The sequence below is a fragment of the Stegostoma tigrinum genome, chromosome 9 (assembly GCF_030684315.1).
Source record: "Stegostoma tigrinum isolate sSteTig4 chromosome 9, sSteTig4.hap1, whole genome shotgun sequence".
Classification (NCBI taxonomy): domain Eukaryota; kingdom Metazoa; phylum Chordata; class Chondrichthyes; order Orectolobiformes; family Stegostomatidae; genus Stegostoma; species Stegostoma tigrinum.
Genome location: NC_081362.1, coordinates 6,735,351 through 6,761,374, shown reverse-complemented (window position 1 = coordinate 6,761,374; position 26,024 = coordinate 6,735,351). Strand labels below are relative to the sequence as shown.

The following is a 26,024-nucleotide window of genomic DNA, read 5'->3' as shown; positions in this document are numbered from 1 at the left end:
TAAAAGAAGTTGATTCTTTCTGTTCTGTAGCTGCCCACTTCACCCTGCTGTCACTGAATTGCAGAGTGGTGTCAGTGCAGAAAGAGGCCATTCAGCCCGTTGTCTGCGTGCCAGGTCTCCGTATGGGCGATGTGTCTAGTGCCAAGGGCCTTGTCTCCTCCCGGTAGCTCAGCACGTCTTTCCTTTTCGAATAAGAAAAGATAATTCCCTTTTGAAATCCTCAGTGGAGCTTGCTTCCATTATGTTCCCAGGCAGTGTTTTCCAGGCCCTGATGTGGGGAGGCAGCAGTGTCGTGGTATTGTCACTGGCCCAGTAATGCTGAAGCCCAGGCTAATGTTCCGAGGATGTGGGATTTGAACCCCACCTTAGCTGATGGTGAAAATTGAGTAGAAAGCTGGTTTAATGATGACCATGTAACACAGACAATTGTCATTAAAGATCCATCTGGTTCACTAATATCCTTTAAGGAAGGAAATCTTTAAATGGTCTGGCCTACATGTGACTCCAGACCCACAGCAATGTAGTTGACTCTTAGCTGCCCGGCAATTAGAGATGAGCAAGAAATGGTGCCTGAGCAGCAGTGTGAATGAATTTTAAAAGAAAGCAGTCAGTGTGAAAAAAGTTTCTCCTCGTGTCACCATCCCACCTTTTCCCAGCGATCTTAAATCTGTGCCCTTTAGTGCCACCCTTTCTGTTTGGGAGTGACTGGTCAAGCAGTAGAATTGTTAACAAACAGAAGCAGGCTCGATGCTGCTGACTTACTCTGTAAAATGGAACAATACCAGATACCTTTCAGCTTCTGCCTTTCTCTCCAAACCGAAGCACCTCTTCAGAGGACAGATACACCTGTCAATTTCAGTGCATCAGTGTGATCGTTATCACTGCGATGTTCCAATTACAGGAGCTTTTCGGGGTAAAACAGATGTGTAAGAGGCACATCCTCCTCCTGCACTAATTGCTGTCGCAGGCTCCTCATGTGAGGCACTGAGGTCATTATAGTAGTTTGCAGTGGGCACCATACAATGTACATTTAAATATCAGCAGCCCTGTTTGCTTTGGCAAACACAAACCTGATTCACCAATTAATGTCTTTAAAAGAGTTTTGGTTCCCTTTTCGGGCCACCAATTTTTTTTTTATTTATTCTCTCGTGGGATGTTATTCTCTCGTGGGATGTGGGCCTTGCTGGCTAGTCTGCATTCCTAGTCTGTCCCTTACTGCCCCTCGCCTGGCACATCTATATGATGATGTGTTGCGTTGATCCCCTCAGCTGTGTCGAGAATCACACCTATTCTGTTTAAGAGATGACTTGTACACAGAACCCTTTATGAGAAGCCCATCATGGCAGTAAAGCTGGGCTGGAGCCCAGAGAACAAAAATGCTGAAAAATTTGCATAGTTGGGACAATCAGGTCAGTCAATTTGTGTGACATTTGTGAAATCTCCAGAGCTCAGATTCCAAAATGACTTGGCATACAGAGTCATAAATTGTCAGAATGCAGGGCCACGGTAAATAGATAATGCAACTGGGATTGTATTAGAGTGTGAAATTTTCTGCTGCGACTTGTTGTTTGTTTTTTTAATAACACATTAAAGAAAATCTATTCCGAGAGATTTAATGCTAGAACCATGTCCCATTAAAACGAGGCTTTCTAGGTTATGGTTTGTAATGTTGTAAAGTGTAAGGGACATCCTGTGGGAAGGGAAGCTGTTCAAGGATGGTGAACAGCTGGGCACATCTGTTTTATTCAAGAAGCCAAAACGGAATTCTGAAAGGTATGAAACATGAATGCAATAACTTGAAGATATTAGGCTATCCTGTCTTCATAATGGGGAGGAATTAATGTTTTAATATTTTAAAAGTGCAAGTGACTGTATGAAATGCTAATTACATGCTCCAACGATCGGTGAGCTGTAGTTCTGGATCTTGCAGATATTAAACATTAACTTCTTCATGGATGTTAAATGCGCCTCTGCGCCAGGTAGGACTTGAACCCAACGCTCCTCATCCAAAGGGAGGGGCACCACCGCAGCACCAAAAGACCTCTGCTGATATCAATCGTAGTTAATTCAGAATCAAACTGTCCCGGGGTGGTATCGCACATCTCTGGAGCAGGTGGGACTTGAAACTGGACCTCTTCATCCAAAGATAGGGGCACTACCACTGCACCTCATGAGTCCTAGTTATTAGTTATTTTCCTAAATGAGCTGAGCAGGGATGGTATGACACATCTCTGGCACTTGAACCGAGTCTCCTGGTCCAGAGGTAAGGACAGTACCACTGCACTACAAAAGCCCCTGAATTTTGTATGCTGTTACTGTAAGCAGTAGGTGTCAATTAGGAGTGTTCACAGATCAGATAATTCTTTACATATCCTTTGTGGTTTGCTATCCAAACATTTCGTGTGTTAGTAAATTTCCTATTTATTCTCTGATGATTTTTTTGACACAAGACAGCGTTTTGTGCACTTCTTCAGCCTGAGGCCTGCTCCGGGCCACATCATCGGGGTATGTTCCAAATGCACCAATCTCACCCGCATTGTCCAGCCACTGAGCCGCCCCAGATTGCACACCTTTACAGGTTGGTTCTCATTTGGAGCGGATGGTGGAGGCTCCAATCCTTTCTCTCTGCCTGAGAATGTCTCCCGCTCTTACCGTCTGCCCGCCTTGCGGGGTCGAAGGACTTTTTTGCCGTTTGCTATCTGATCGGCCTGCCCATTACCACAAACGCATCTTCCTCGACCATCAAGCGGCAGGCCCTGGAGTGCGACTCGAACCCAGAGCTTCTGGCTCAGGGGCACAGACTCTACCCACTATGCCACCATTTGTTGGGCCATCTCATTGGGTTTAAGGGCTGCCAAATGCTGTTATTCACCGGTGTTGGCCTGCAGGCATACTTGCGTGACCAGGTTTCCAACGCAAAACCCAAATACTGCCTGTGGAAATCTGAAAAAGGAGAACAGAAAACGTTGGAAGTATTCAGCAGGTCTGACTTTGTCCGTGGAGAGAGACAAACAGAACATTGATGGTGAAGTTTTAACTCTGTTTCTCCCTCAGCAATGGCTACCATTTCCTGTTATTTTAGGCCTTGTGTGATAGGGACAGGCGTGGGGTCCCTCTGCTGATGCATAGTAAATACTGATTGAAATGCTTCGGGTACAGAAGAATGATCATTGTTCGAAGTAGACCATTTAGTTTCTCTACAAAATCGGCTAAAAGGGATCTCACATATGAAAGAAGGGTCTAGGCCCGAAACGTCAGCTTTCCTGCCCCTCTGATGCTGCTTGGCCTGCTGCGTCCATCCAGCTCTACACCTTGTGTTATCTCACATATGTCAATGTTGTCTTTATACCTCCTGCTGGGAATCTGTTATTGTTGTTGGATGATTGAAAATGCACAGAGTACAGTCAGTGCAGGGTTTTCCAAAATGTGGGTCATAGAAACGTAGACAACAGGAACAGGAGGGGGCCATTCGGCCCTTCGAGTCTGCACTGCCATTCTATACAATCAAGGCTGGTCATGCAACTCAGCCCCCTGTTCTTGCTGTCTCCCTATACCTTTGATCCCTATAGGCCCAAGTGTTGTATTTGACTCCTTGTTGAGATCGGCAGTGCTTTAATCTTGACCGCTTTCTGTGCAAGTGAATTCCACAGGCTCACTACTCTCCAGCTGAAATTTCAGTCCTAAATAGCCTACCTCTCTATCCTTAGAATCCCTACATTGTGGAAGTAGGCCATTTGGCCCATTGACTCCACACAGACCCTCTTAAGAGCATCCCACTCAGACCCACCCTCATCTACCCCGTCCCTGTAACCCTGCATTTCCCATGGTAACACACCTTAGCCTGCATGTCCCTGGACCCTATGGGGAATTTAACATGGCCAATCCACCCTAACCCTGCACATCTTTGGACTGTGGGAGGAAACCCACACAGACATGGGGAGAATATGCTGACTCCATGCAGACAGTTGCCCGAAGCTGGAATTGAACCCAGGTCCCTGGCGCTGTGAGGCAGCAGTGCTAACCGCTGAGCTGCCCCCCCTACGTCTGGATTCCCTGGTCGCCGGGAACATCCTTCCTGCATTTACCCTGTCCAGTTGTGTTAGAATTTTGTAAGTCCCTACATGACCCCCCCACCCCCACCTCATTGTTCTAAACTCCAGTGAGTACAATCCCAACCCAACTCATTCTCTCCTCATATGTGAGTCCTGGCATCCCAGAATCAGTTTGGTAAACCTTCATTCTATTCCCTCTCTAGCCAGAACATCCTTCTTCAAATAAGGAGACCAATGTGCAGACAGTACACCGATTATTCTACCCCACCCCCAGTTCTGGCATTGTGAGCTCAGAGCCATCAGTAGCTACCATGGAAGTCAGACTGATATTTGAGAGCTGGACGGCCACGTTAAATCCATATGTTTTAATTAGTATTTGTGGCGTAATGGACTGCTGCCTCAGAGCCCAATTGCTGATGCAAAAATAGCCCAACAAAAAGTAGATGTTGGATTTTTTTCTGTCTCTCAGAGAAAACCCCATCATCTTTTATCAACTCCTCCCACGCTCAACACCTCTCCCCCAACAAACCTCCGCGTTCAAAACCCCAAAGCCCATTCCCCCTTCCACCCCCTACAACAGCTGAAGTCGTCTGCACCACCCCCCCCCCCCCCCCCCCCCCCCCCCCCCCACCCTCCGCTGTCTGTCCTCCCACTCTCGTACACATCATGGCTTTTATTCAAAGTGTTGAGCAAAGGGATAAGGGCTGAAGACAGCTTTATAGCGTTGGGTAACATATCAGCCCTTATCTCATTGAATAGTGGGATACGTGTGAGGGGCCGAATGGCCTACTCCTGTTCCTGTGAGGGTTGAGAGGCATTAAAATGGGAATTAAAACATTTAAGAATCACTGGCTTAAGAGTGAATGCTGCACAAAGGAGCTTTTGAAAAATTATTATGAGTAGGAAATGGCTTTTTTTTTCTTAAATGGGCCGTAGGTCACAAAGCAGATTTATTGCTTAATTTTCCTCCCTTCTCCACTTTAACTTAAATTTGATTTGAACAGTAGGGGTTAAAATGATTTTTAATCATTCCCGATGGATCGGATAAACTGTTTCTCACCTGTCTGCAGTGGATAGTTTCTGAGCCAGGAGCTACTAACTAAACCAGATGTTTAATCCATAACCAACTGAAGGTCTTTGAAATTCCTGCTGGAAGTGCGGGGGCTGATGCAAAATTATATTTCTGCTGACGTTGAAGTTCTGTTCCAGCAAACATCTTGAATTATTCTGCCCAAAAAGTGGCAGTGTTTTAGATTCCTTTAGAATATTGGCGATACCCATCGGTAAATGTGGGAGGCAAGTTTTGTTTTGAAAGCATGCACAAGTTCAATTGGAAACTGGATCTCTTCCATCAGCCGTGATGTTATCGAAGGGGAGAACAGGTTGAAGGGGCTGAGTGGCCTACTCCTGTGTCTCGGGTTCAGACTGAAAGTAATTGGCAAAAGAAACAGAAACTATGAGGGCTGCTGGGGGAGTTTAAATGTTCCTGACATCATGATCTGTGGAGTCAGAGGGTCGTGCAGCATGGAAACAGGCCGTTCGGTCCAACTAGTTCATGCTGACCATAATCCCAAACTAAACTAGTCCCACTTGCCTGCGCTTGGCCCATATCCTTCCAAACCTTTCCTATTCATGCACTTACCCAAATTCCTTTTAAATGTTGTATCTGTACCCTCATCCACCAAATCCTCTGGAAGCCTCATTCCCCACATAGACCACAGTCTGTGTTAAAAAAAATTGCCCATCACATCTTTTTTTTAAACCTTTCATCACTTACCTTAAAAATGTGCCCCCTAGTCTTGAAAATGCCCACCCTAGGGAAAAGAAATCTGCAGTTTGCCATATCTGTATCCCTCATGGTTTTATAAATCTCTATAAGGTTGCCTCTCAACCCCTACATTCCAGTAAAAAAAGACCGAGCCTGTCCAGCCTCTCCTTATAGCTGAAACCCTCCACTCCTGGCAATATCCTGGGTAAACCTCTTCTGCACCCTCTCCAGCTCAGTAATATCCTTCCTATAACAGGGAAACCAGAACTGGATACAGTATTTGAAAAGAGGCCTCACAGTGTCCTGTGGATCCTCAGCATGACGTCCCAACACCTGTACTCAATGAAGGCAGGAGTGTCAAATGCCGTTTTAACCATCCTGTCTATGTGTGACAATAACTTTAAAGAATACTTCATCTGACAAAAACAAAGTTGCTGGAAAAGCTCAGCAGGTCTGGCAGCATTGGTGGAGGAGAAAACAGAGTTAACGTTTCGGGTCCGGTGACCCTTCCTCGGAACCGCAGTTCTTCTGGTTTTTAATAATTTGTTGGGAATCTGGAAGGAATTGAATCACAGAATGCCCACAGAAAGAGGCCATTGAGCCCATCAAGTCAGCACCAGCCCTTTGAAGAGCATGATATGCAGAGTTAGCCCCCGGTCCTATCCCTATTATGCTGCATTTCCCATGGCTAATCCACCTGGCTTGCATATCCCCGTACACTGTGGGCAGTTTCCCATGACCAATCCACCTGGCCTGCAGATGGTGAGTGAGCCTGCCTGCACACAGCTTTGATGTGGAGGTGTTGGTGTCGGACCGGGGGAGTCGGGGGGGGGGGGGGTGCGGTGGGAGGCGGGAGAAGTCGGGAGTCACAGGGCACCTGGTTATGGTCCAACAGGCTTAGCTCAAATCACAAGCTTTCCTAGCGCTGCCCCTTCAGGTGAAGTGAGAGCTAGCACAGACACAGTGAGTGGAATGGCCCCTTTCTGTGCTGAAATGATTTCTGTGATGGGGAGGCAATCTCGTCCTCTCTCTCCCTGTCTCCCACCTGTGTTTCATTATGTCTGGCAACAATGCCCCTGCAATCCGGGTCAGTATTTTAAAGAGCTCAGCTGAGAGTAAAAGAGGATTTTAATTCCAGAAAGTGAGTTTTTCCCATCTGGTGTTTGTTTGAGGTGTGGGGTGGTGCAGTGCTGAGTTAGGTCAGGCTCTGTGCCGGGGTCGGGTGGGGGTTGGGGGTGGAGCTTTAAGAGTTGGGAATGGGGTTTCTTTAGCTGTTACAGCCTTTTACAGTAGGTGTCAGCATTGTGTGTTTCTCCTTGTGCCTAGTCAGGTCTCCCAGTTGCTGTCTGGCAGTCAGTGCCTGTGTTTCTCTGCAGGAGGAAAGCCTCGCTTTATCCCTTTAACAGGAGGAGGAGAGAGAGAAATACAGGGAGAGGAGCAGAAACTTCTAGCATCTGAGCACAGGCGAACTGGCAGCAAACAGAGAGGGGAGAGGCCAGAGCTGAAATCCGCTTTTTATTTCTCTCCCACAACCCCCCTCCCACCACCACCACGTCCCTCTCTCTTAATCCGATCTGCAAGAGAACTCAGTTCCCAGTCATTGCGAGTGATCACCTGCATTGACAGTGCGGCTGGCTCTATCTAACTGGAAAAATAATGGTGCAGTTAAAGCTCAGAATGCGATTTCTGACCTGATAGCTCACTCAGACAGTGAGGGGGCAGAGGTGAGAAGGAAGAACCTTGGTGGAAGGGAGAAATTTTCATTTTAAATGAACTGGAGCCCCTCTCTCCTCCTCCCAGTAGTTTCTCCCTGCCCGGTTTCAGCCAGAGAAGCTGGTGTACCCATGGTCGATGCTAAGGGCAGGAGCATGAAATGTTTCACTTTCTTCCTCATGCTTCCAGAGGCAGTGAAGAAATCCAAGAAGGTATCCAAGGAAAGCCGGCTACCCATCTGCTACGATATCCTCACCTTGAACCAGAGGATGCCAGGGGACACCTATGGCAGGAACGGCAACAGCAGCAACAAGAGGGCAGCTGGGACCAGCTGCGCCAGCTCTAACTATCAACAAAACCTCAACAACAACAACACAATCGAGGCTGCCAACTGGCAGGGGCTGTACCCCACTATCCGAGAGAGGTAAGCTACTTTCTCCACTTTACAGACAGCCCCTTTCTGCATCAGTTCTCTACCCAGCCCTTCGTTCAGCATCTGAACACTCAGGGGTCGAACCCTCCAGCAGCAGCTCTTAGATACTTTCTAATTCCAACCAACTTGTTCGATGATGTTGTTGCACAAGTCTAGTCCAGGTGGGACTTGAACCCAGATTCTCCTGGCCTAGAGCTAAGGACATCACCATTACAATACAAAATCCGGAAAGAGCTGCAGATGCTGTAAATCAGGAACAAAAACAGAAGTTGCTGAAAAAGCTCAGCAGGCCTGGCATCATCTGTGAAGATCAGAGTTAACATTTCAGGTCTGGTAGCCCTTTGTCCGTTTTGAGGAAGGGTCACCAGACCCGAAATGTTATGTTTTTTTTCTCCACAGATGCTGCCAGACCTGAGCAGCAGCATTTAATCCAGCTTCTATTATTTGCAACCACAGTTCTGTTTGGATCTGCTGTTGGTTTTCAAACAAGTGTGTAAAACAGCAAGGTCTGAATTTTATTGCTCAGGTTGTAACTTACTGAAAAAAAAACAGAAGTTGCTGGAAAAGCTCAGCAGGTCTGGCGGCATCTGTGAAGAAAAAAATCAGAACGTTTCGGGTCCGGTGACCATTCTTCAGAACGGACAAAGGGTTATCAGACCTGAAATGTTAACTCTGATCTTCACAGATGATGCCAGGCCTGCTGAGCTTTTCCAGCAACTTCTGTTTTTGTTCCAGATTTACAGCATCTGCAGCTCTTTCGGGTTTTTTTCTAGCTTACTGATCTCTGTGCTTGTGTCTTTCGGTCTACCTGTGAATGTGTCTGTGTGTGCATGCATGTGTGTGTGTGTGTGTGTGTGTGTGTGTGTGTGTGAAATTTTACTGGTGGCAGCTTTGTATCACACAAGATGCTTAAAGCAATTTGAGCCTGAAGAGCTGGTAGTGACAGTGTTTTTTGTTTGGTGTGTAATCAGGCATTCAGTCACAAATGGGTGTTTGTGTGTTTTTGTGGATGTGTCTGATTTGCCTAAAGCACATTCTGTGTGGGGAATTGGGGAGATATGGGGGGAATGGGATGCTGGAAGGAGGTAGTTCAACAATTAGTGGTCCTCGTGAATGCCGAGAGAGGGGAAGCTGTTATTTGAACAACAAATTGTTTTGTGTGCTGGTGTTTGTGTGTGACCTTTCTGTCATAGTTTTAGATGGAGCCACTGAGGGTGGAAATTGTGGAAATCCTTAAGGCTCCCTCCCTGTCTTATCCCCCAAACGGGTGCAATTTTGTGTCAAGGGTAAATGTGCTGCGTTTTAAAATTAAAATCCATTTCGGCAAGAAACAATGTTTTAAAATGAGACTGAGAGAAGCCAGGCAAACATTTCGAGGGAAGGGAAGTCTAAACATTCTGCCCAAGTCTCCAACAATTAGGTCAGTAACATAGAGGTTATCAGTTTAAACAATACAGGCCGAAAGATCTGGGGAGGCAAGGGCTGGGTATATTTTAACATCTAGAGTAGTTTAAGAATTGGAAAGCTGCATCTGAGTGGAAGCTGATTCGGTAAATAATTTTTTGAGAGGGGTTTGCATGCCCATGTGGTGATGAGTTGACAGTCAAACTGCAGGCCTTGTGCAATAAAGAACAGGTCCAGCATGGGTTCAGTGGGCCAAATGGTCACTTTCTGGTGCTGGTGGTGGTCTGTGACTTACAGAAAAATAAGCAAAGTCAGGAGAGGGAGTTTGTGCCAAACAAGCTTGTGGAGAGGGGGCCTGCAGTCAGGAGCATAATGTGGCTGTGTGGCAGGAGTGAAGTTTCACGCCGTTTTCTGAGGTTGTTTTTGATGGAGCAGCCGCGTGGGATGTGCGTTTACGGTGAGTGGAGCCTTGAGGGAGCGTTCGCCGTGCTGCATGTTGTTCTCTTGCAGCCGAGGAGGCTGACAGGAGATCTGATTGAGGTTTTCCAAACCCTCGGGCCCCAGCAGAGCGGGGCAAAAAGGACTCGAGAGGAGATGGCGTTGAGGTGTTGCCACTGGGCTGGTAACTCTAGGGTAATGGGTGTCAATCCCAAGATTGTAAATGGTGAAATTTAATTTTGAATTTAAAAAAAACAACTTGCCTGAAGTTTATTGTTTTTAAAAGTTGCTGATACTCTTTGTGGGGTGAGATCTGCCATTGTTGCCTGGCCTATATGCGACTTCAATATGGCTGACTTAATTCTTGCTATTGAGGGAGTGCAGCATAGGTTCACAAGGTCAATTCCCGGTATGGCGGGACTATCATATGTTGAAAGATTGGAGCGACTGGGCTTGTATACACTTGAGTTTAGAAGGATGAGAGGGGATCTGATTGAGACGTATAAGATTATTAAGGGATTGGACACTCTGGAGGCAGGAAGCATGTTTCCGCTGATGGGTGAGTCCAGAACCAGAGGACACAGTTTAAAAATAAGGGGTAGGCCATTTAGAACAGAGTTGAGGAGAAACTTCTTCACCCATAGAGTGGTGGACATATGGAATGCTCTGCCCCAGAAGGCAGTGGAGGCCAACTCTCTGGATACTTTTAAGAAAGAGATGGATAGAGCTCTTGAAGATAGTGGAATCAAGGGTTATGGGGATAAGGCAGGAACAGGTTACTGATTGTGGATGATCAGCCATGATCATAATGAATGGTGGTGCTGGCTCAACGGGCCAAATGGCCTACTCCAGCACCTATTGTCTATTGTCTATTGACTTGTATCTTACCCTCAGGACTTGGATGTGAATAAAGAAATCTCTTGTCATGCTGGGATAGTGGCCCCATCTCTAGGCCAGGAGGGCCTGGGTTCAAGTCCTACCTACGCCAGAAGGCTGGCGCTTCATACTTAAAAAAATTGCTGTTCCAACCAGCAATGCGCACATTCAACGAATGAATGTTGGAACCCGCCCTCCTTTGTGGGCATATCACTAACCAAGCATCGCAGCAGTCAAACAAAAAAAAACTTTCATCCGAGGAAACGCTCGGTATCTGGAACTCACTGCCTGAAATGGTTGTAGAAGGAGAGACCTCATCACTCTTATAAAGCACAGGGCCTAATGCCATCAGAAATAGAAGCATGAGAAGGCCGTTCAGCCCTTCGATCCTGCTCCACCATTCAGTAGGATTGTGGCTGATCTGACATTCCTCACGTCCACTTTCCCGCCCTTTTCCCATGACCCCTGATTCCCCGGCTGATCAAGAATCTATCTAGGTCTTAAATCTACACAAGGACTCTGCCCCCACAGCTGTCTGTGGCAAGGTATTCCAAAGACCTCTCAATGTTCTGAGAGAAGAAACTCTTTCTCATCTCAATCTGAAATTGACATCCCTTTATTCTGAGACGATGCCCTCTGGTCCCATGAGGGGAAACACCCTCTCAGCATTGATTTTTCTGAATCTGATAGGTTTCGAAGAGATCACCTCACATTCTTCTCAACTCCAGTGAGTAGAGTCCCAACCTGTTTATCCTTTGCTCACAAGACAGTCCCTCTGTACCAGGGACCATGCTGGTGGCCTTTCTCTGAACTACATACAATGAAATGAAAGATACTGAAGGCTACCGCTTTAAGTGCTGCTGAGTGGAACCCACCCCTAGACGAAAGGGCTACTTCGCTTCTGTCTGAGTGGAATTTAGGTCTAGATTGCTCTTGTTGCACCCGGTATACCCAAGATGGGCTGAGTGGCCTTTTCCTGAGCTGTAAAATTTCTACAGTCACATAATGCATGACGTTTTCTGATGGAATGCACATGTGACCACTCTGTTCTCCCCTAGAAATGCTGTGATGTTTAACAATGACCTGATGGCAGACGTTCACTTTGTGGTTGGACCACAAGGAGGGACTCAGCGATTGCCTGGCCACAAGGTAAGCAACGGGGGTGACGGTGGGGTTTGATGCAAACTGAGACTGTTATTTAACAAAACGTCAGCGTGCCTCAGTTATGTGCACTTCGTAATGTCTTCTGAAATAAAAACTGTCCCTTTCCTTTTCTAACCCAGTCAGAAAGGCTGATGGAATGCTGACCCTTAGATCTCAATCACTAAATTACAACAGGATATGAAGATGAGCTGTGGGTGTACAAAGCCCTGGTTAGATCAAACCTGGAGTCATTGTGAGTGATTTTGGGCAGTATGTCTTATGAATGACATTATTGGTCTTGGATGGAGTGTGGTGCAGATTGACCGAATTAACCAGGAGAGAGTAGACACAAATCGAGATTGTTCGCTGTGGAATGTACAAGGTTTAGGGGTGATTGAGATATTAATGGAAACAGTTTGGGTAGACAGACAGATACTGCGTTTCCTGTAGGAGCAAGTTACTGCAGATACTGGAATCTTTACTGAAAACAGAAGATGCTGAAGATCACAGTGGATCAGCGAGCATCCGTGGAGAGAGAGCAAGCCAATGGCTAGATGTCGCTTCACTAGAGCTGATGTGAAGCGTAGAGGGGGTCAGCATTTATGCAGTTGCCGGGGGGAGGGTGGAGTGTGGTGGGGGAAAGGGTGCTGATAGTGCAGATTAAGTAATTGGAATTTGAGAGATAATGGGAACTGCAGATGCTGGAGAATTCCAAGATAATAAGATGTGAGGCTGGATGAACACAGCAGGCCAAGCAGCATCTCAGGAGCACAAAAGCTGACGTTTCGGGCCTAGACCCTTCATCAGAGAGGGGGATGGGGAGAGGGAACTGGAATAAATAGGGAGAGAGGGGGAGGCGGACCGAAGATGGAGCGTAAAGAAGATAGGTGGAGAGAGTGTAGGTGGGGAGGTAGGGAGGGGATAGGTCAGTCCAGGGAAGACGGACGAATTTGAGAGACATTTCCCTGGTTTGGGAGTCTAGGACTTGGGGGTTGGGGGGGGGGGGGTGGGGACAGAGTGTAAAAGTGGGAACTGGACCTTCCAGAGATATAATGAGGAAACATTTCCATGCACAAAGATTGGCAGAAACTTGTAACTCCCTTCTGCTAATGGCTAATGATGCTCGATCAGTTATCAATTTTACAGCCCGGTGATCCATTCCTGTTGGTTAACTAATGGCAACAAGGGAACTGTGGACAGGTTGGGTATTTGGAGTCAGCTCATGGATCATACCACAATCTCATTGAATGGTGGAACAGGCCGAATGGCTGACTCCTGCTCCTGTGTCCCTGTGAGAGTTTGTAGCACAAAATGTTGCAAGCATTACGTCAAAGATGTTCGGTACAGCATTTTGGAACAAAGTGAGATTTCGTAGTGAAACAAATTTGTTTTCAACAGATCAGTCCAGTGGAAACACTTTTAAGCTTTTGCACAAACTGTTTCCTTAATTGTTTTAATGTTGAAAGTTCAATGATGTTGTACGCCAAACTGCCAATTATGAAGCAGGATGTGTTTTAATTCTGGCCTGGGAAGCCTCAGTGCTGAATTCTACTACAATAAATGTCCTTATGCTCTATTGTCCGTCCTACCTGTTCGCATTTAATTGGGAGTCTAATGATGGCCATGAATTTGTGGGGAAAACCCTGTCTATTTCACTAATACTTTCCAGGGAAGATAACCTGCCATCCTTAGCTGGTCTAGCCTGCACATGACTCCAGAGGAACAACAATATGGTTGACTCTTACCTGCCATCTGGACAGTCAGCTCCATGGTGTAATGGTTAGCACTCTGGGCTTTGAATCCAGTGATCCAAGTTCAAATCTCGGAGGTACCTCTAATTATTGTGTCCCAACGAGATGTTCAACTTGGGAAGGCACGTGGCTCAGCGGTTAGCGCTGCAGCCTCACAGCACCAGGGACCCGGGTTCAATTCCAGCCTCGGGTGACTGTCTGTATGGAATTCGCACATTCTCCCCGTGTCTGCGTGGGTTTCCTCTGGGTGCTCTGGTTTCTTCCCACAGTCCAAAGAGGAGCATGTTAGGTGGATTGGCCATGCTAAATTGCCTGTAGTGTTCAGGGCTGTGTAGGTTAGTTGGGTTACAACGGAATGGGTCTGGACGGGATGGTCCGAGGTTCAGTGTGGATTTGTTAGGCTAAAGGTCCTGTTTCCACACTGCAGGGATTCTATGAATTAGGGATCACCAATAAATTTTGGCATAGCCAGTGATTGTCCAATTACCATGGATGAATAAAAAGTACTCTGAGCAAATCTGGGCACAAGAATGATGGAGGTAAGTTGTGAGGAAAGATTATATAAATTCGGCCTGTTTATCTCAAATTTAGAAGGTTAAGGGGTGGTCTGATGAAGCCTTCAAGATATTACCTGGAAAAGACAAGTTAGATAACAGTAAACTATTTCCCCTGGTTAGGGATCCCAGAACCAGGGGCTTTGACTAAGAATTAGGGCTAGACCATTCAGGAGAGATGTTAGGAAGTACTTCTCCACACAAAGGCTAGTAGAGGCTTGGAACTCTTTTTTTTCCACAAATGCTAGTTTTAAATCTGAGGTGGGTAATTTTTTCAAGCAAAGGGATTATGGGCAGTAGGCCAAAGGCAGGTGAATGGAGTTAGGACACAGGTTAGCCAGAATTCCATTTGAATGTCAGAACAGGCTTGAGGGGCTGAATGGCCTACTCCTGTTCCTAAGTTTACTGCAAGGATTAATTGTTCCTTTCATTAACTGGGAATGTTGGCGGAGAACTAACTGGTCAGTCATCGTGAAAGCAATAAATGCATCAACCTCACTATTCTCCCCACTGATCCACATCACAGTAATGTCGTTAATTTTGCACCCTTGTAGTGTTTGCAGTCAGAATGAAATGCCCTTTACTCCTGCATCTGGATGATCGTCAACGTTTGGCTTGCTGGTAGGGTCAATGTTCGTGGTGGAGTCTTGATGCAGGTGACAGGGGCTGGAGAGTGGAGGGGGAAAGGAATGAACGAATAGGTGGAGATAGTCCCCAGAAAGTCAGGTAGACAAAAGAATGGCTGATGGTAAGCCAGGATGGGGCTGGCAGGGGGGATGTGCTGATCATGGAGACCTTGGGTGGGTGAAAAGGGGTTCGTTGTCCTGAAAGCCTCACTTCCAAAACATCAGTTGATGTGAGGTCAACTGATAACTATACATTTGGGAATGATAGAATATTTCTATCCAAAGGGGCATAGGGTCAAGGTGACAATTATTTTTTAATTCATTCACGGGATGAGGGCATCAGTGGGGCTAGGCAGCACTTATCGCCCATCCCTAATTGTCCAGAGGGCAGCCAAGAGTCAACCACATTGCTGCAGGCCTGGAGTCACATGTAAGCCAGACCAGGTAAGAATGGCAGTTTTTTTCCCTTAAAGGATATTAGTGAATCAGGTGGGTTTTTCCAGAAGTCTACAATGGATTCAGGGTCATCATTAAGCTCTTAATTCCAGATTTTTTAATGAATTTCAAATTGTCATGTTGGGATTCGAGCCCAAGTCCCCAGAACATCATCTGGGTCTCTGGGTTAACAGTCCAGCGTTAATACCACGAGGCCATCACCTCCTCAAATGAAGGTAGGACACAGATTAGGCTCGATCTCATTGGCTGGCAGACCAGCCTTGAGGAGTTGATTGACCTCCTCCTGTTCCCATGCTGCCATGACCCTGTGGGAGATCTTCCTATAATCTCAGCAGCTGTAACTGTTCTTGCGATCTCTATCCCTGCAGTATGTTCTGGCTGTTGGGAGCTCAGTATTTCACGCCATGTTTTATGGGGAATTGGCAGAAGATAAGGATGAAATTCGAATTCCTGACATCGAACCTTGTGCTTTTCTCACTTTGCTGAAGTAAGTGCTGTTCTCTTGTTTCGTTATATATTCTACACCTTATGGTAAACGCCTTAGACGATAGAGGTTTTGTTTCAAAGGCAAGTGGCATTCTATATGTGCCGGAAATAATTAAGAGTGCAGTTAGGCTAGCATTTGTTGCTCGTCCTTAATTTCCCTTGAGAAGCTGGTGGTGAACCACGTTTGCAAGCTCTCACAGTCCATGTGACGAAAGTGGACCCTTTGAGAGAGACTTCCAGGATTTTGGCCCAGTCACACTGAAGGTGATATATTTCCAAGTCAGGATGGTGGGTGGCTTGAAGGGGAACCTGCAAGTGGTGGTGTTCCTATGTATCTGCTGCCTTGGACCTTTTAGATGATAGTGGTTGCGGGTTTCGAAGGTGCTGTCAAAGGATCCTTGGTGAGTTATAGAGTCATAGAGTAATACATCATGGAAACAGGCCCTTCAGCCCAACCTGGACCACGCTGACCATGGATCCCACGCAGCTTGTTCCAATTGCCTGCATTTGGCCCATATCCCTCTATTCCCTTCCTTTTGATGTACCTATCCAATTTTTTTCAATATTGTAATTGTACCTGCCCCAACCACCTTCTCTTGCAATCCATTCCATCTACACACCAGAAGAAGTTGTCCCTCAGGTTCTTCTTAAATGTTTCCCCGCTGACCTTAAACCTATGCCCTCTAGTTTTCAATTCCCCGTCCCTGGGAAAAAGACTATACACATTCATCCTATCTATGCCCCTCATGATTTTATACAGCTCAATAAGGTCACCCCTCATTCTCCTACATCCCAAGGAATAAAGTTCTATTCAGGTCAACCTCCCTATAACTCAGGCCGACTAGTCCTGGCAACATCCTCGTAAATCTCCTTCGCACATTTTCCAGTTTAACCAAGTCTTTCCTATAACAGGGTGACCAAAACTGTACACAATCCTCCAAGTGTGCCCTCACCGACCACTTATACAACTGTTGCTACAGTGCATCTTGTAGATGGTGCACACCACTCTACGGACTGAATTTTCATCACTTGTGCGGCAAGAACTAGTGACTACACAGACAACAGTGCAGGAGGTATGGTCAGAAAGTTACAGATGATGTGAAAATTAGTAGTAAGCAGTAAGGAAGCAAGCCTTAGACTGCAGGACAGTACGGACAAGATGGTCAGATGGGCTGAACAGTGGCAAATGGATTTTAATTGTGAAAATGGTGAGGTGTTGCACTTTGGGAGGATTGACAAGACAAGGGTGCACACGTTGAATGATAGGACCTCAGGAAATACAGAGGATCAGTGGGATCTTGCCGTGCATGTCCATAGATCCTTGAAGACAGTGGGATGGGTAGGTAAGGAGATTAAGAAGGCATCTGGGATACTTGTCTTTAGTCAATGCATTGAATACAGGAGCTGGGAGGATATGATGGATCTGTGACGTAATATTAGTTAGACCACAACTGGAGTACTGTGTGCAGTTCTGGTCACCACACTGCAGGAAGGATGTGATGCGACTAGGCAGGGGGCAGAGGAGATTCACCAGGAAATCACGTGGACTAGAGTGATTCAGCAATGGATAGGCTGGGGTTATTGTTCTTAAGGCTGAAGGGAGACTTGAGTAAGGTGTACAAAGTTCTGAGGACCATAGTCAGGGTTGATAGGGAGAAATGCTTCCATTTAGTAGAGGGGTCAGTAACCAGGAGACGCAAGTTTAAGTTTTAGTGGAGATTTGAGGATAGTTTTTTTTCACCCAGAGGGTGAGATGTATCTGGAAATCACTGCCTATAAGGGCGGGAGAGCCAGGAACCCTCAAGACTTTGAAGAGGTATTTAGATGAACCTTTGAAGCTCCACAGTACACAGGGCTCCTGGGAAATGAGATTAGAACGGATGAATGCTTGATGACGAGTTCAGACCTGATAGGCTGAAGGGCCTCTTTCCATTCTGTGAAAAGACAAGTACCATTAACTATCTGTACTCCTCATTGTTTTATTAATTATTGCCCAACCTTGAGAAGCAGGTGGTGAGCCACATTCACAAGCCACATGTCAATGCTTCCAATATCCTTAATTTAATAGGGCTGTATGTCAATGTCGTACAAAATGTCGCGCTCTGTCTAAATATCGCATGGCTCCTCATAGTTTGGAAGCGAAACACAGTATTATCCTGTTCCTAAGCATTTGCCATCAGCCCCCAAACCCAGTACAGGGCAACAAAGTGCGATCATCCGACAAAATTGGAGTGATCATTTCGAACGGGAGCACTTACTGTGTGGGAAATGAGATGAGTCTGGGGCAGCCGGTTGCCTGAGAGAGCTGGGTGGTCACCAAAATGTGCGCGCATGAGAGAGTGTTTTCTTCTGACGTCAGTGAGAATGACAGTGACAGACGTAACATTTCGCCAAGTCAACAGTGCTAAACCCTCCGTCCCTGATACTGACCTTGGTGCAGTGCGGTTCCCACTCCAGGTTTGTTCTGTTCCCTGGGAAGGTTAGTGCAGTTGGGAAGCCTCACAGCTTTAACATTTAAGGGGGAGTCCATTACAGTGGCGACAGTGATGTGAGTCACGTGTTCCTAGCTCATAATGCTAAAGATTTCCACCGAGGGGCAAAAACTGCTCTGCCTGAGAGATAGTAAGAACTGACGGTGGCTCAGTGGTTAGCACTGCAGCCTCACAGCACCGGGGTCCCGGGTTCAATTCCAGCCTCAGGCAACTGTCTGTGAGGAGTTTGGACATTCTCCCCGTGTCTGCATGGGTTTCATCCGGGTGCTCCAGTTTCCTCCCTCAGTCCAAAGATGTGCAGGCTAGGTGGTCTGGCCACGCTAAATTGCCCATAGTATTCAGGGGTGTGTGGGTTATAGGGCGATGCTCCAAGGGGCGGTGTGGACTTGTTGGGCCGAAGGGCCTGTTTCCACACTGTAGGGATTCTAATCTTAAAAAAAACTGCCAATGCTGGAGTCAGAGATAACACAAGTGTGGAGCTGGAGGAACACAGCAGGCCAAGCAGCATCAGAGGAGCAGGAAAGCTGATGTTTTGGGTCAGGACCCTTCCCATTTCTGAAGAATGGTCCCGACCCGAAATGCTCCTCTGATGCTGCCCGGCCTGCTGTGTTCATCCAGCTCTACACTGTGTTATTCTAACTACTCTGCCTGACTTCTCGGAAATTCACCACAAATTGGAACACTGAAGTAACAGAGCAACACAAATAACTGTGCAGTATATTTTCACTTATACTAAGGATTAAGTAACAATTTGATGAACCATAAGAAATATAATCTTATTTCAGTAAATTTCAAGAACGAATGACTTGCATTAGTCACAATTAGTCTCAGTGTGAATTCTAATCTGAATACTTATATTTTCGGACAATACTGGGGATTGATATGAAAACTGTTTCTAGGTCTGGCAAGTAATTGATTTGTGATCACAATCACATGCATTGCCCCCATAATCATAGAATCAATGAATCCCAGCTTCTGTGATTATGGGGTCAGTGCACATATGATTGTAATCTCATAATGGTTACATTACTCGATTGACCATTACTGAAATGGGACACGAATTCAAAACCGTTTGTCTCAGACACATCAGGACTGGGATGCAAGAAAACAAAACTGAGAAAGGAGGTGAACAGGTCATACAGCATGAGAAAAGTGTGTTGATTGGCTGGAGTATGATTGGCATGAAAATGCAGCAAGAACTGTTAACTGTCAATCTAAATTCAGACCACACATAGTCTGATTGGTCAGGGCAATGCCATAAGACAAGGAGCAGGGATTAGCTGTCTTCATAACCCTTCCCTCATTGAAAAGGTGCAATGAAAGGGCTAATTCCTTTTGCTTACAAAGAACTGGGGCCCTGTCTGTAAATATATATAGCCTCTAGCGCACTATTCAATACCAAATAATGCTAATTTTTCTAAGATTTGTGCTGTAAACCAATTTAGAATTATGGAGAAGGAACCCTGGACCCTAGAAGGTTAATTCTGTTTTCTCTCTATAGATGTTGCCAAGTGAGTTTTTCCAGCAACTTCCGATTTTATTACCAATTTAGGTTTAATAGTGAAGTTCACAGCACATTTTTCTTTCTCTTTAGGGGCTTTTTCCTGGGTTTTGGGGCTATTTTTACACTATCTCAAACTCCTTTAGGTGATGTATTCACATCGTAATGTAGCCTGGTGGAGTGGGGAGAAGCGGATGTTTCAACGTCAAGGGTAACTGGGTAGCAATCAGTGTTCTCTCCTCTTCCCAATGCTGGGCATCTCAATTGGGTGCCAGAGGGGTGGGCACTTCCCCAGAACATCCTAGTAAGGACTCTGCCTATCATGGTCCCTGAGTGATGCTCCTCTCTAGGTTACTACCAACTTTGCCTAGACACATATGAATGGTCCATGTAAAGGTCATTTTTAATACAAATGCAGGGAAGCACTGTGCCAGGCATTCTACCACAAACCTCACTGGGGCATTGGCGAGGGGCTTGTACACAGCTTCCACCTGCTCCACCCCCTGCCTGATCCCCTCTGCAGACCCACCAGAGGAGAGCGTCCAAGTTACCACTGATACAAGTGCATTTGACCAAGAGATATAATGCAGGAGAGGGCTAAGATGGGTTGTCGCTGTATAAAGCCGCATCCAACCCCTGCATCCCTCCTGAGTCGGAGCTTAGATCTAGATCGGCCTTGGTCTGATTGAAGGAAAGTACAGGCGCAAGGGGCCGAGTGGGCTGTACGTGCGTGGCGCGAGGAGGAGGCTTCAATAGGGAGCCCAAAACCAGCCCCAGTCCCCTTTGAAGATGGCAGGGTTTGTATTGTAGAGGGCCAATGATCTGATGGTCATCGAGCTGAAGCTCAGAGGAGCCACCATTGTAGAGAAGAGCAGCAGCAAATAGCTGTCAACGTGGAGTGGGTGGGGCTAGCTATCTCCTCCCAACAAAACGAGCCACACTGACTCAGGTTGAAATGGTCCGTTTTCCCCTCCCTGGAATAAGCTGGGACAAGTTGGGATTCAGCTCCTGATTGTCACAGGCCCTGACTCTCTCTTGCAGGTACATCTACTGTGACGAGATTGAGTTGGCAGCGGACACCGTCCTGGCTACCCTGTACGCAGCGAAGAAGTACATTGTCCCTCACCTGGCCCGAGCCTGCGTGAACTTCTTGGAGACCAGCCTGAGTGCCAAGAATGCCTGTGTGCTGTTATCCCAGAGCTGCCTGTTTGAGGAGCCCGAGCTGACCCAGAGGTGCTGGGAGGTCATCGATGCCCAGGCCGAGCTGGCTCTGAGGTCTGAGGGCTTCTGCGACATTGATTACCAGACCCTGCAGAGCATCCTGAATCGGGAGACTCTCAATGCCAAGGAGATCGTCCTGTTCGAGGCCGTGCTGAACTGGGCCGAGGTGGAGTGTCAGAGGCGGGAGATCTCTGCCAGCATCGAAAACAAACGCAAGGTCCTGGGTAAGGCACTCTACCTGATCCGCATCCCTGCCATGTCCCTGGACGATTTCGCCAACGGCGCCGCCCAGTCTGGCGTCCTGACGCTCAACGAGACCAACGACATCTTTCTCTGGTACACCGCGGCCAAGAAGCCGGACCTGGAGTTCGTCTCCAGGCCCCGGAAAGGCCTGGCCCCTCAGCGCTGCCACCGTTTCCAGTCCTGCGCCTACCGCAGCAACCAGTGGCGTTACCGGGGTCGCTGTGACAGCATCCAGTTCGCGGTGGACAAGCGGGTTTTTGTCGCCGGCTTCGGGCTGTACGGTTCGAGCTGCGGGGCGGCTGAGTACAGCGCCACCCTCGAGCTGAAGAGGCAGGGAGCCCTGCTGTGCCAGAACTTCACCAAATTCTACTCGGATGGCTCCAGCCACACCTTCCCAGTGTGGTTCGAGCACCCAGTGCAGATAGAACCGGACACTTTCTACACGGCCAGCGTGGTCCTGGACGGGAATGAGCTCAGTTACTTTGGACAGGAGGGCATGACGGAAGTACAGTGCGGTAAAGTCTCTTTCCAGTTCCAGTGCTCCTCAGACAGCACCAATGGCACAGGGGTACAAGGGGGTCAGCTGCCAGAGCTGATATTCTACGCCTGAGCCACCTGTACGTTTCCCCCCCCCCCACCCCCCCGCTCCGTGTCACACAAGGAAACCCACCCCCGCCCCCCACACCTCTTCTCCCCCCCACAACCTTTCAGCATCACTGGGTCCGTCATCCACGATCTCCTCCTTGAAGAGGTGCACTGAATACCATGTTCCCTGTGGGCCCACCCCCTCCCGGTTTACGGGCAGCAGGCAAAGGGGACAGGCCCATTCGATGCAACTGAAGGATCAAGTTCACTATGCCGAAGGGCAGCGGGTCGTGTACTGCCTCGCTGTCGGTAGGTGGTTGGTGGGGTCGTTAGTGGTGTCACTGGATGAGATTATGCCAGAGCAGGGGTGGCCTGGGGGGTATTTCCTAATTGACCCATTCAGGGGTCACGCTGGACATCCGGGTGGAACGGGCCGGCCTTGAAACCCCAGGGTGAGGAGGCCTCCTGGTTCAGAGGTCAGGACATTACCACAGAGTCACGAGAACGACTTCGGAATCCTGGAGCACCGGCAGATGCTAGCCAATGAGCCGCCTGCACCTCCTGGGTCCCAAAGGCCATCGCTGGAGGCCTACAGGTTGGCCAGAAGGTTGGGGTTTTCTTTTCCCGTTGCTTCCCACGGGATTGTGCGTTGGTGAGTGGGGGAGGAGGGGAGTGTAGAAGGGGCTGAGGAGGGGTGGGCAAAGGTGGTGATAGGTTCAAAGGTGAGGGTAGGAGTGGGGGCTGTTGGAGCATACCTATTTACCATTCCCATCCGTGTCTCTGTCTGCGCCCCCCCCCCACCCCTGACTGGGACAGAGTGAAGGCCTTTGTCCCAACACACAGGCCGCAGTTGCCCAAGCCCAGGAAGGCAGCCATTTTTTTTTCCCCCTTGCTGCTGAGAACTCCATTGATTGGGGAAGTGCTGTGTTGAGATCTTTGCATGGCTGTTTTTGGTGGCAAAACTCCCTGCCTCTTAAATTGGCGAGGTGGCAAAAAGGTGGGGGAAATTGAAAAAGATCGTTTTTCTCAGGTCCAAACCATCCAGTCATTTCTCTTTCCCGTCAAACCCAGTTGGCGAAATTTTCCCTCGCCCCTCCAGCCAATGGGGGGAGCGAGCGAGAAGGGGCCTGATATCTCTCCAGAGCCAACCTGCCCAACTATTTCCCCAGAGATAGCAGGAACTGCAGATGCTGGAGAATCTGAGATAACAAGGTGTAGAGCTGGACGATCACAGCAGGCCAAGCAGCATCAGAGGAGCAGGAAGGCTGACGTTTCGGGCCTAGGGTCTAGGCCCGAAACGTCAGCCTTCTTGCTCCTCGGATGCTGCTTGGACTGCTGAGTTCATCCAGCTCTACACCTTGTTATCTCAACTATTTTCCCACCTTGCTGCCTGGAGGGAAGGGAGAGTTTGCACCCAATATTTATTTACTCTCCCTCATTGTTTTCGCCTTGCTTTCTTCCCCTTTCAGGCTCCATAACACAGCACAGCCATTGGTTCTCCTACACTGTGCACAGCCGGTTGTATTGAATCTAAAATAGCGTCTACGCAGCCTCCCTGCAGAGTGGGCCGTTTGTGGAAATACGGCCAACTCAATTGTTGTGCCACAGCTAATGGTCCACAGACTGCGGTTTAAAGTTCACCGAACTGTACCCACACGATGGGAAGAGCGAACGGTACAAACTAGTACCTCCTGGAAGCGTACCCTCTGCTCCTCTGTGCTGCCGTTTAGCCTTGACTCATTGGGCAGTGCCCCTTCCCCTTCTGATGACACAAGGCTGTGGGGTTCATGCCCCACTTTCCAACCTTGATGCGCAAACCCTCGCCCCTAGCCCTACAGAGCACTGCGTCACGGCACTGCACCTGATATCTTCTGGATGAGAATTTGGCGAATGTAAAATAAAAATGCCAGGCTATTGCCTCAAAGCAGGAGCAGCTGGGAGTCAATGCAGGCCAGTGTTCACCCTTCAATCCCCATCTCTACATAGTCATACAGCAGGAAACCAACTCTTCAGCCCAACCACTCAATGCCAACCATCATCCCGAACTAAACTTGTCTAAACTTTACTAAACTAGTTCCAACTGCCTGAATTTGGCCCATATCCCTCCAAACTTTTCTTATTCATGTGCCTATCTAAACGTTGTAACCCTATCTGCATCCACCAATTTCTCTGGCAGTTCATTCCACACATGAACTACTCTCTGTGTATAGAAAGAAAGAGTGCCCCTTGTGACTTTAAATCTTTCTCCTCTCACCTTAAAAATACATCCCCTAGTCTTGAAATCCCCCACCCCAGGGAAAAGGTACATGCTTTTCACCTTATGCATGCTCCTCATCTTTTTATAAACCTCCTTAAGGCCACCCCTCAACCTGCTACGATCCAGTGTAAAAAGACCCAGCCTATCCAGCCTCTCCTTCTAACTCAAACCCTCCATACCCGGCAACATCCTGGTAAATCTCTTCTGAACCCTCTCCAGCTCAGTAATGCCCTTGCTGTAACTGGGCGACCAGAACTGGACAGGTTGGGTGCTGCCCAATGAGCCGAGGCTAAAAATGCAGGTTTGCCAGCCCCTGTGGCGTGGCAGTTTGTGAGAGCTTGCTGTGCAATTTCCTGAATTTCGTTCAGTCACTAAATGTCATCGGTGGTAGAACCCAGAGTGGGACGAGGGGAGCTAAAACTCTACAAAGCCTGGTGAGACCCCACACTTGGAGCTAATTGTACCAGTTCGGAATGCCAGACCTCAAAAATCACATTGGCACTGGAAGGAGTGCAAGTCAGTTTTGCGAGAAGGATAGGTGGCACTGAAAAGGGTTAAACTATGGGGATGGGGTTACATTATGAGGAGAGATAACGCAAAGCATGATTGTAGAAGGTTTAGTGATGACTTTATCCAAAGTTCTCATGATATTGAAGCCAACCATTGCCTAAGATAGGTGGAAACTGGTATGGAAGTTGAACAGGACAGAGACTAAATGTTAGGGATTTTTTGGATGGGAACCACATCATGGTCCAAGGGGTGGTAGATATTTGAACTCTCCTCCACTTTTCCCTGTGCCGTTTGTTCATTACGAACCTGGAATTGTTCGATTTTCTGTTCACCAAAGATTTATTTATTTAGGCACCAGTTGCAAAGGTAGGCGCATGAACTGAGGGAACAGGTTAGCCATTTGGACGGCACGGTGGCTCAGTGGTTAGCACTGCTGCCCCACAGTACCAGGGACCTGGGTTCAATTCCACCCTCTGGTGACTGTCTGTGTGGAGTTTGCATGTTCTTCCCGTGTCTGTGTGGGTTTCCTCCCACAGTTCAAAGTTGTGCAGGTTAGGGTGGATTGGCCATGCTACATCGTCCCATACTGTCCAGGGATGTGAAGGTTAAGTGGATTAGACATGGGGAAATGCAGGGTTTTTGGGTAGGGAAGTTGGTCTGGATGGGATGGTTTTCAGAGGGTGGGTATGGGCTGCTTCCATATTGTAGGGATTTGATGACAGAACAGGCTGTAAAGGGGCTGAATGACCTCTTCTGGTTTGGATCGCTGGGGCACTCAAAGGATGTCAAAGCAGCGATGGAGAAGCAAGACTTTTCCTCTCCCAAAAAAACTCCACCAATTCCTCTCCAAAGAGCAAAGTCGAAATTAGGGTGTCTCTCCCTCTCTCTGCACTATTTTGTCCACCTTTAGATCTGGCCAAAGCCAAACAAAAATAAGGGAGACTGTTCTGCATGACCTACCTCTGGGCTCCCATGTTAGGTTTGACAGAATGCAGTTAACCATTTGGCATATTGTTATTTTCTTTTGAAGGGCAGTTAAGGTAAAAAAGGATCAATTTTCAGGGAGCGTATTTTGAGTGATGGTAAATACATCTCTCGGCTGATCAGAATTCACCGTCCTGGGGCTTATTAAAATCTGTGGGAGTTGGAAAGGACAGCAGTAATCAATGGAGGCTTGATGAACTGCAGAAGACTGTAATCATCTTCTGAAAAAGAGTCCTTCTTATGAAACAAGTGAACCTTGTAAATAGCAGTTTGCTTTGGCCACTGCCTGTGCAGGCTGATAATTAAGAGTTTTCAAGGTTGATCTCTTTTTTTTTTTGCTTGTTATTTTCGACCCACTTGTAACTCGTCTCTTCTTGCACTGCAACATAGAGCAGCTGAATGGGAAACACGTGGAAGAGAACTTGTCAGTTCCACTCGTTGTCAGAGACAGAGAGAGAGAAGAGGTGAATCAAGGTGAACAAGTTAACTTGTGCTATAAGACCAAAGCAGAAGTAGGCCATTCAGCCCATC

General features: G+C 47.5%; 1 protein-coding gene across 3 annotated transcripts in view; it reads left to right on the top strand.

Annotated features, from left to right (window-relative positions):
- LOC125454925 (BTB/POZ domain-containing protein 3) overlaps window positions 1-21,784 on the top strand; it is a 57,123-nt gene extending 35,339 nt beyond the window's left edge. Inside the window, exons 1-5 of one of the 3 annotated variants that reach the window (XM_048536247.2) lie at window positions 7,152-7,544; window positions 7,723-7,957; window positions 11,743-11,833; window positions 15,583-15,701; window positions 20,735-21,784. In XM_048536247.2, coding sequence (XP_048392204.1) covers window positions 7,803-7,957; window positions 11,743-11,833; window positions 15,583-15,701; window positions 20,735-21,767 — 1,398 coding nt within the window. In that variant the 5' untranslated portion in view covers window positions 7,152-7,544; window positions 7,723-7,802 and the 3' untranslated portion in view covers window positions 21,768-21,784. Of the gene's footprint in view, window positions 1-7,151; window positions 7,958-11,742; window positions 11,834-15,582; window positions 15,702-20,734 lie in introns of those variants that run through there. The other 2 variants (XM_048536246.2, XM_048536245.2) reach the window with 2 other exon arrangements.
- The last annotated feature ends 4,240 nt before the right edge of the window (window positions 21,785-26,024 follow it).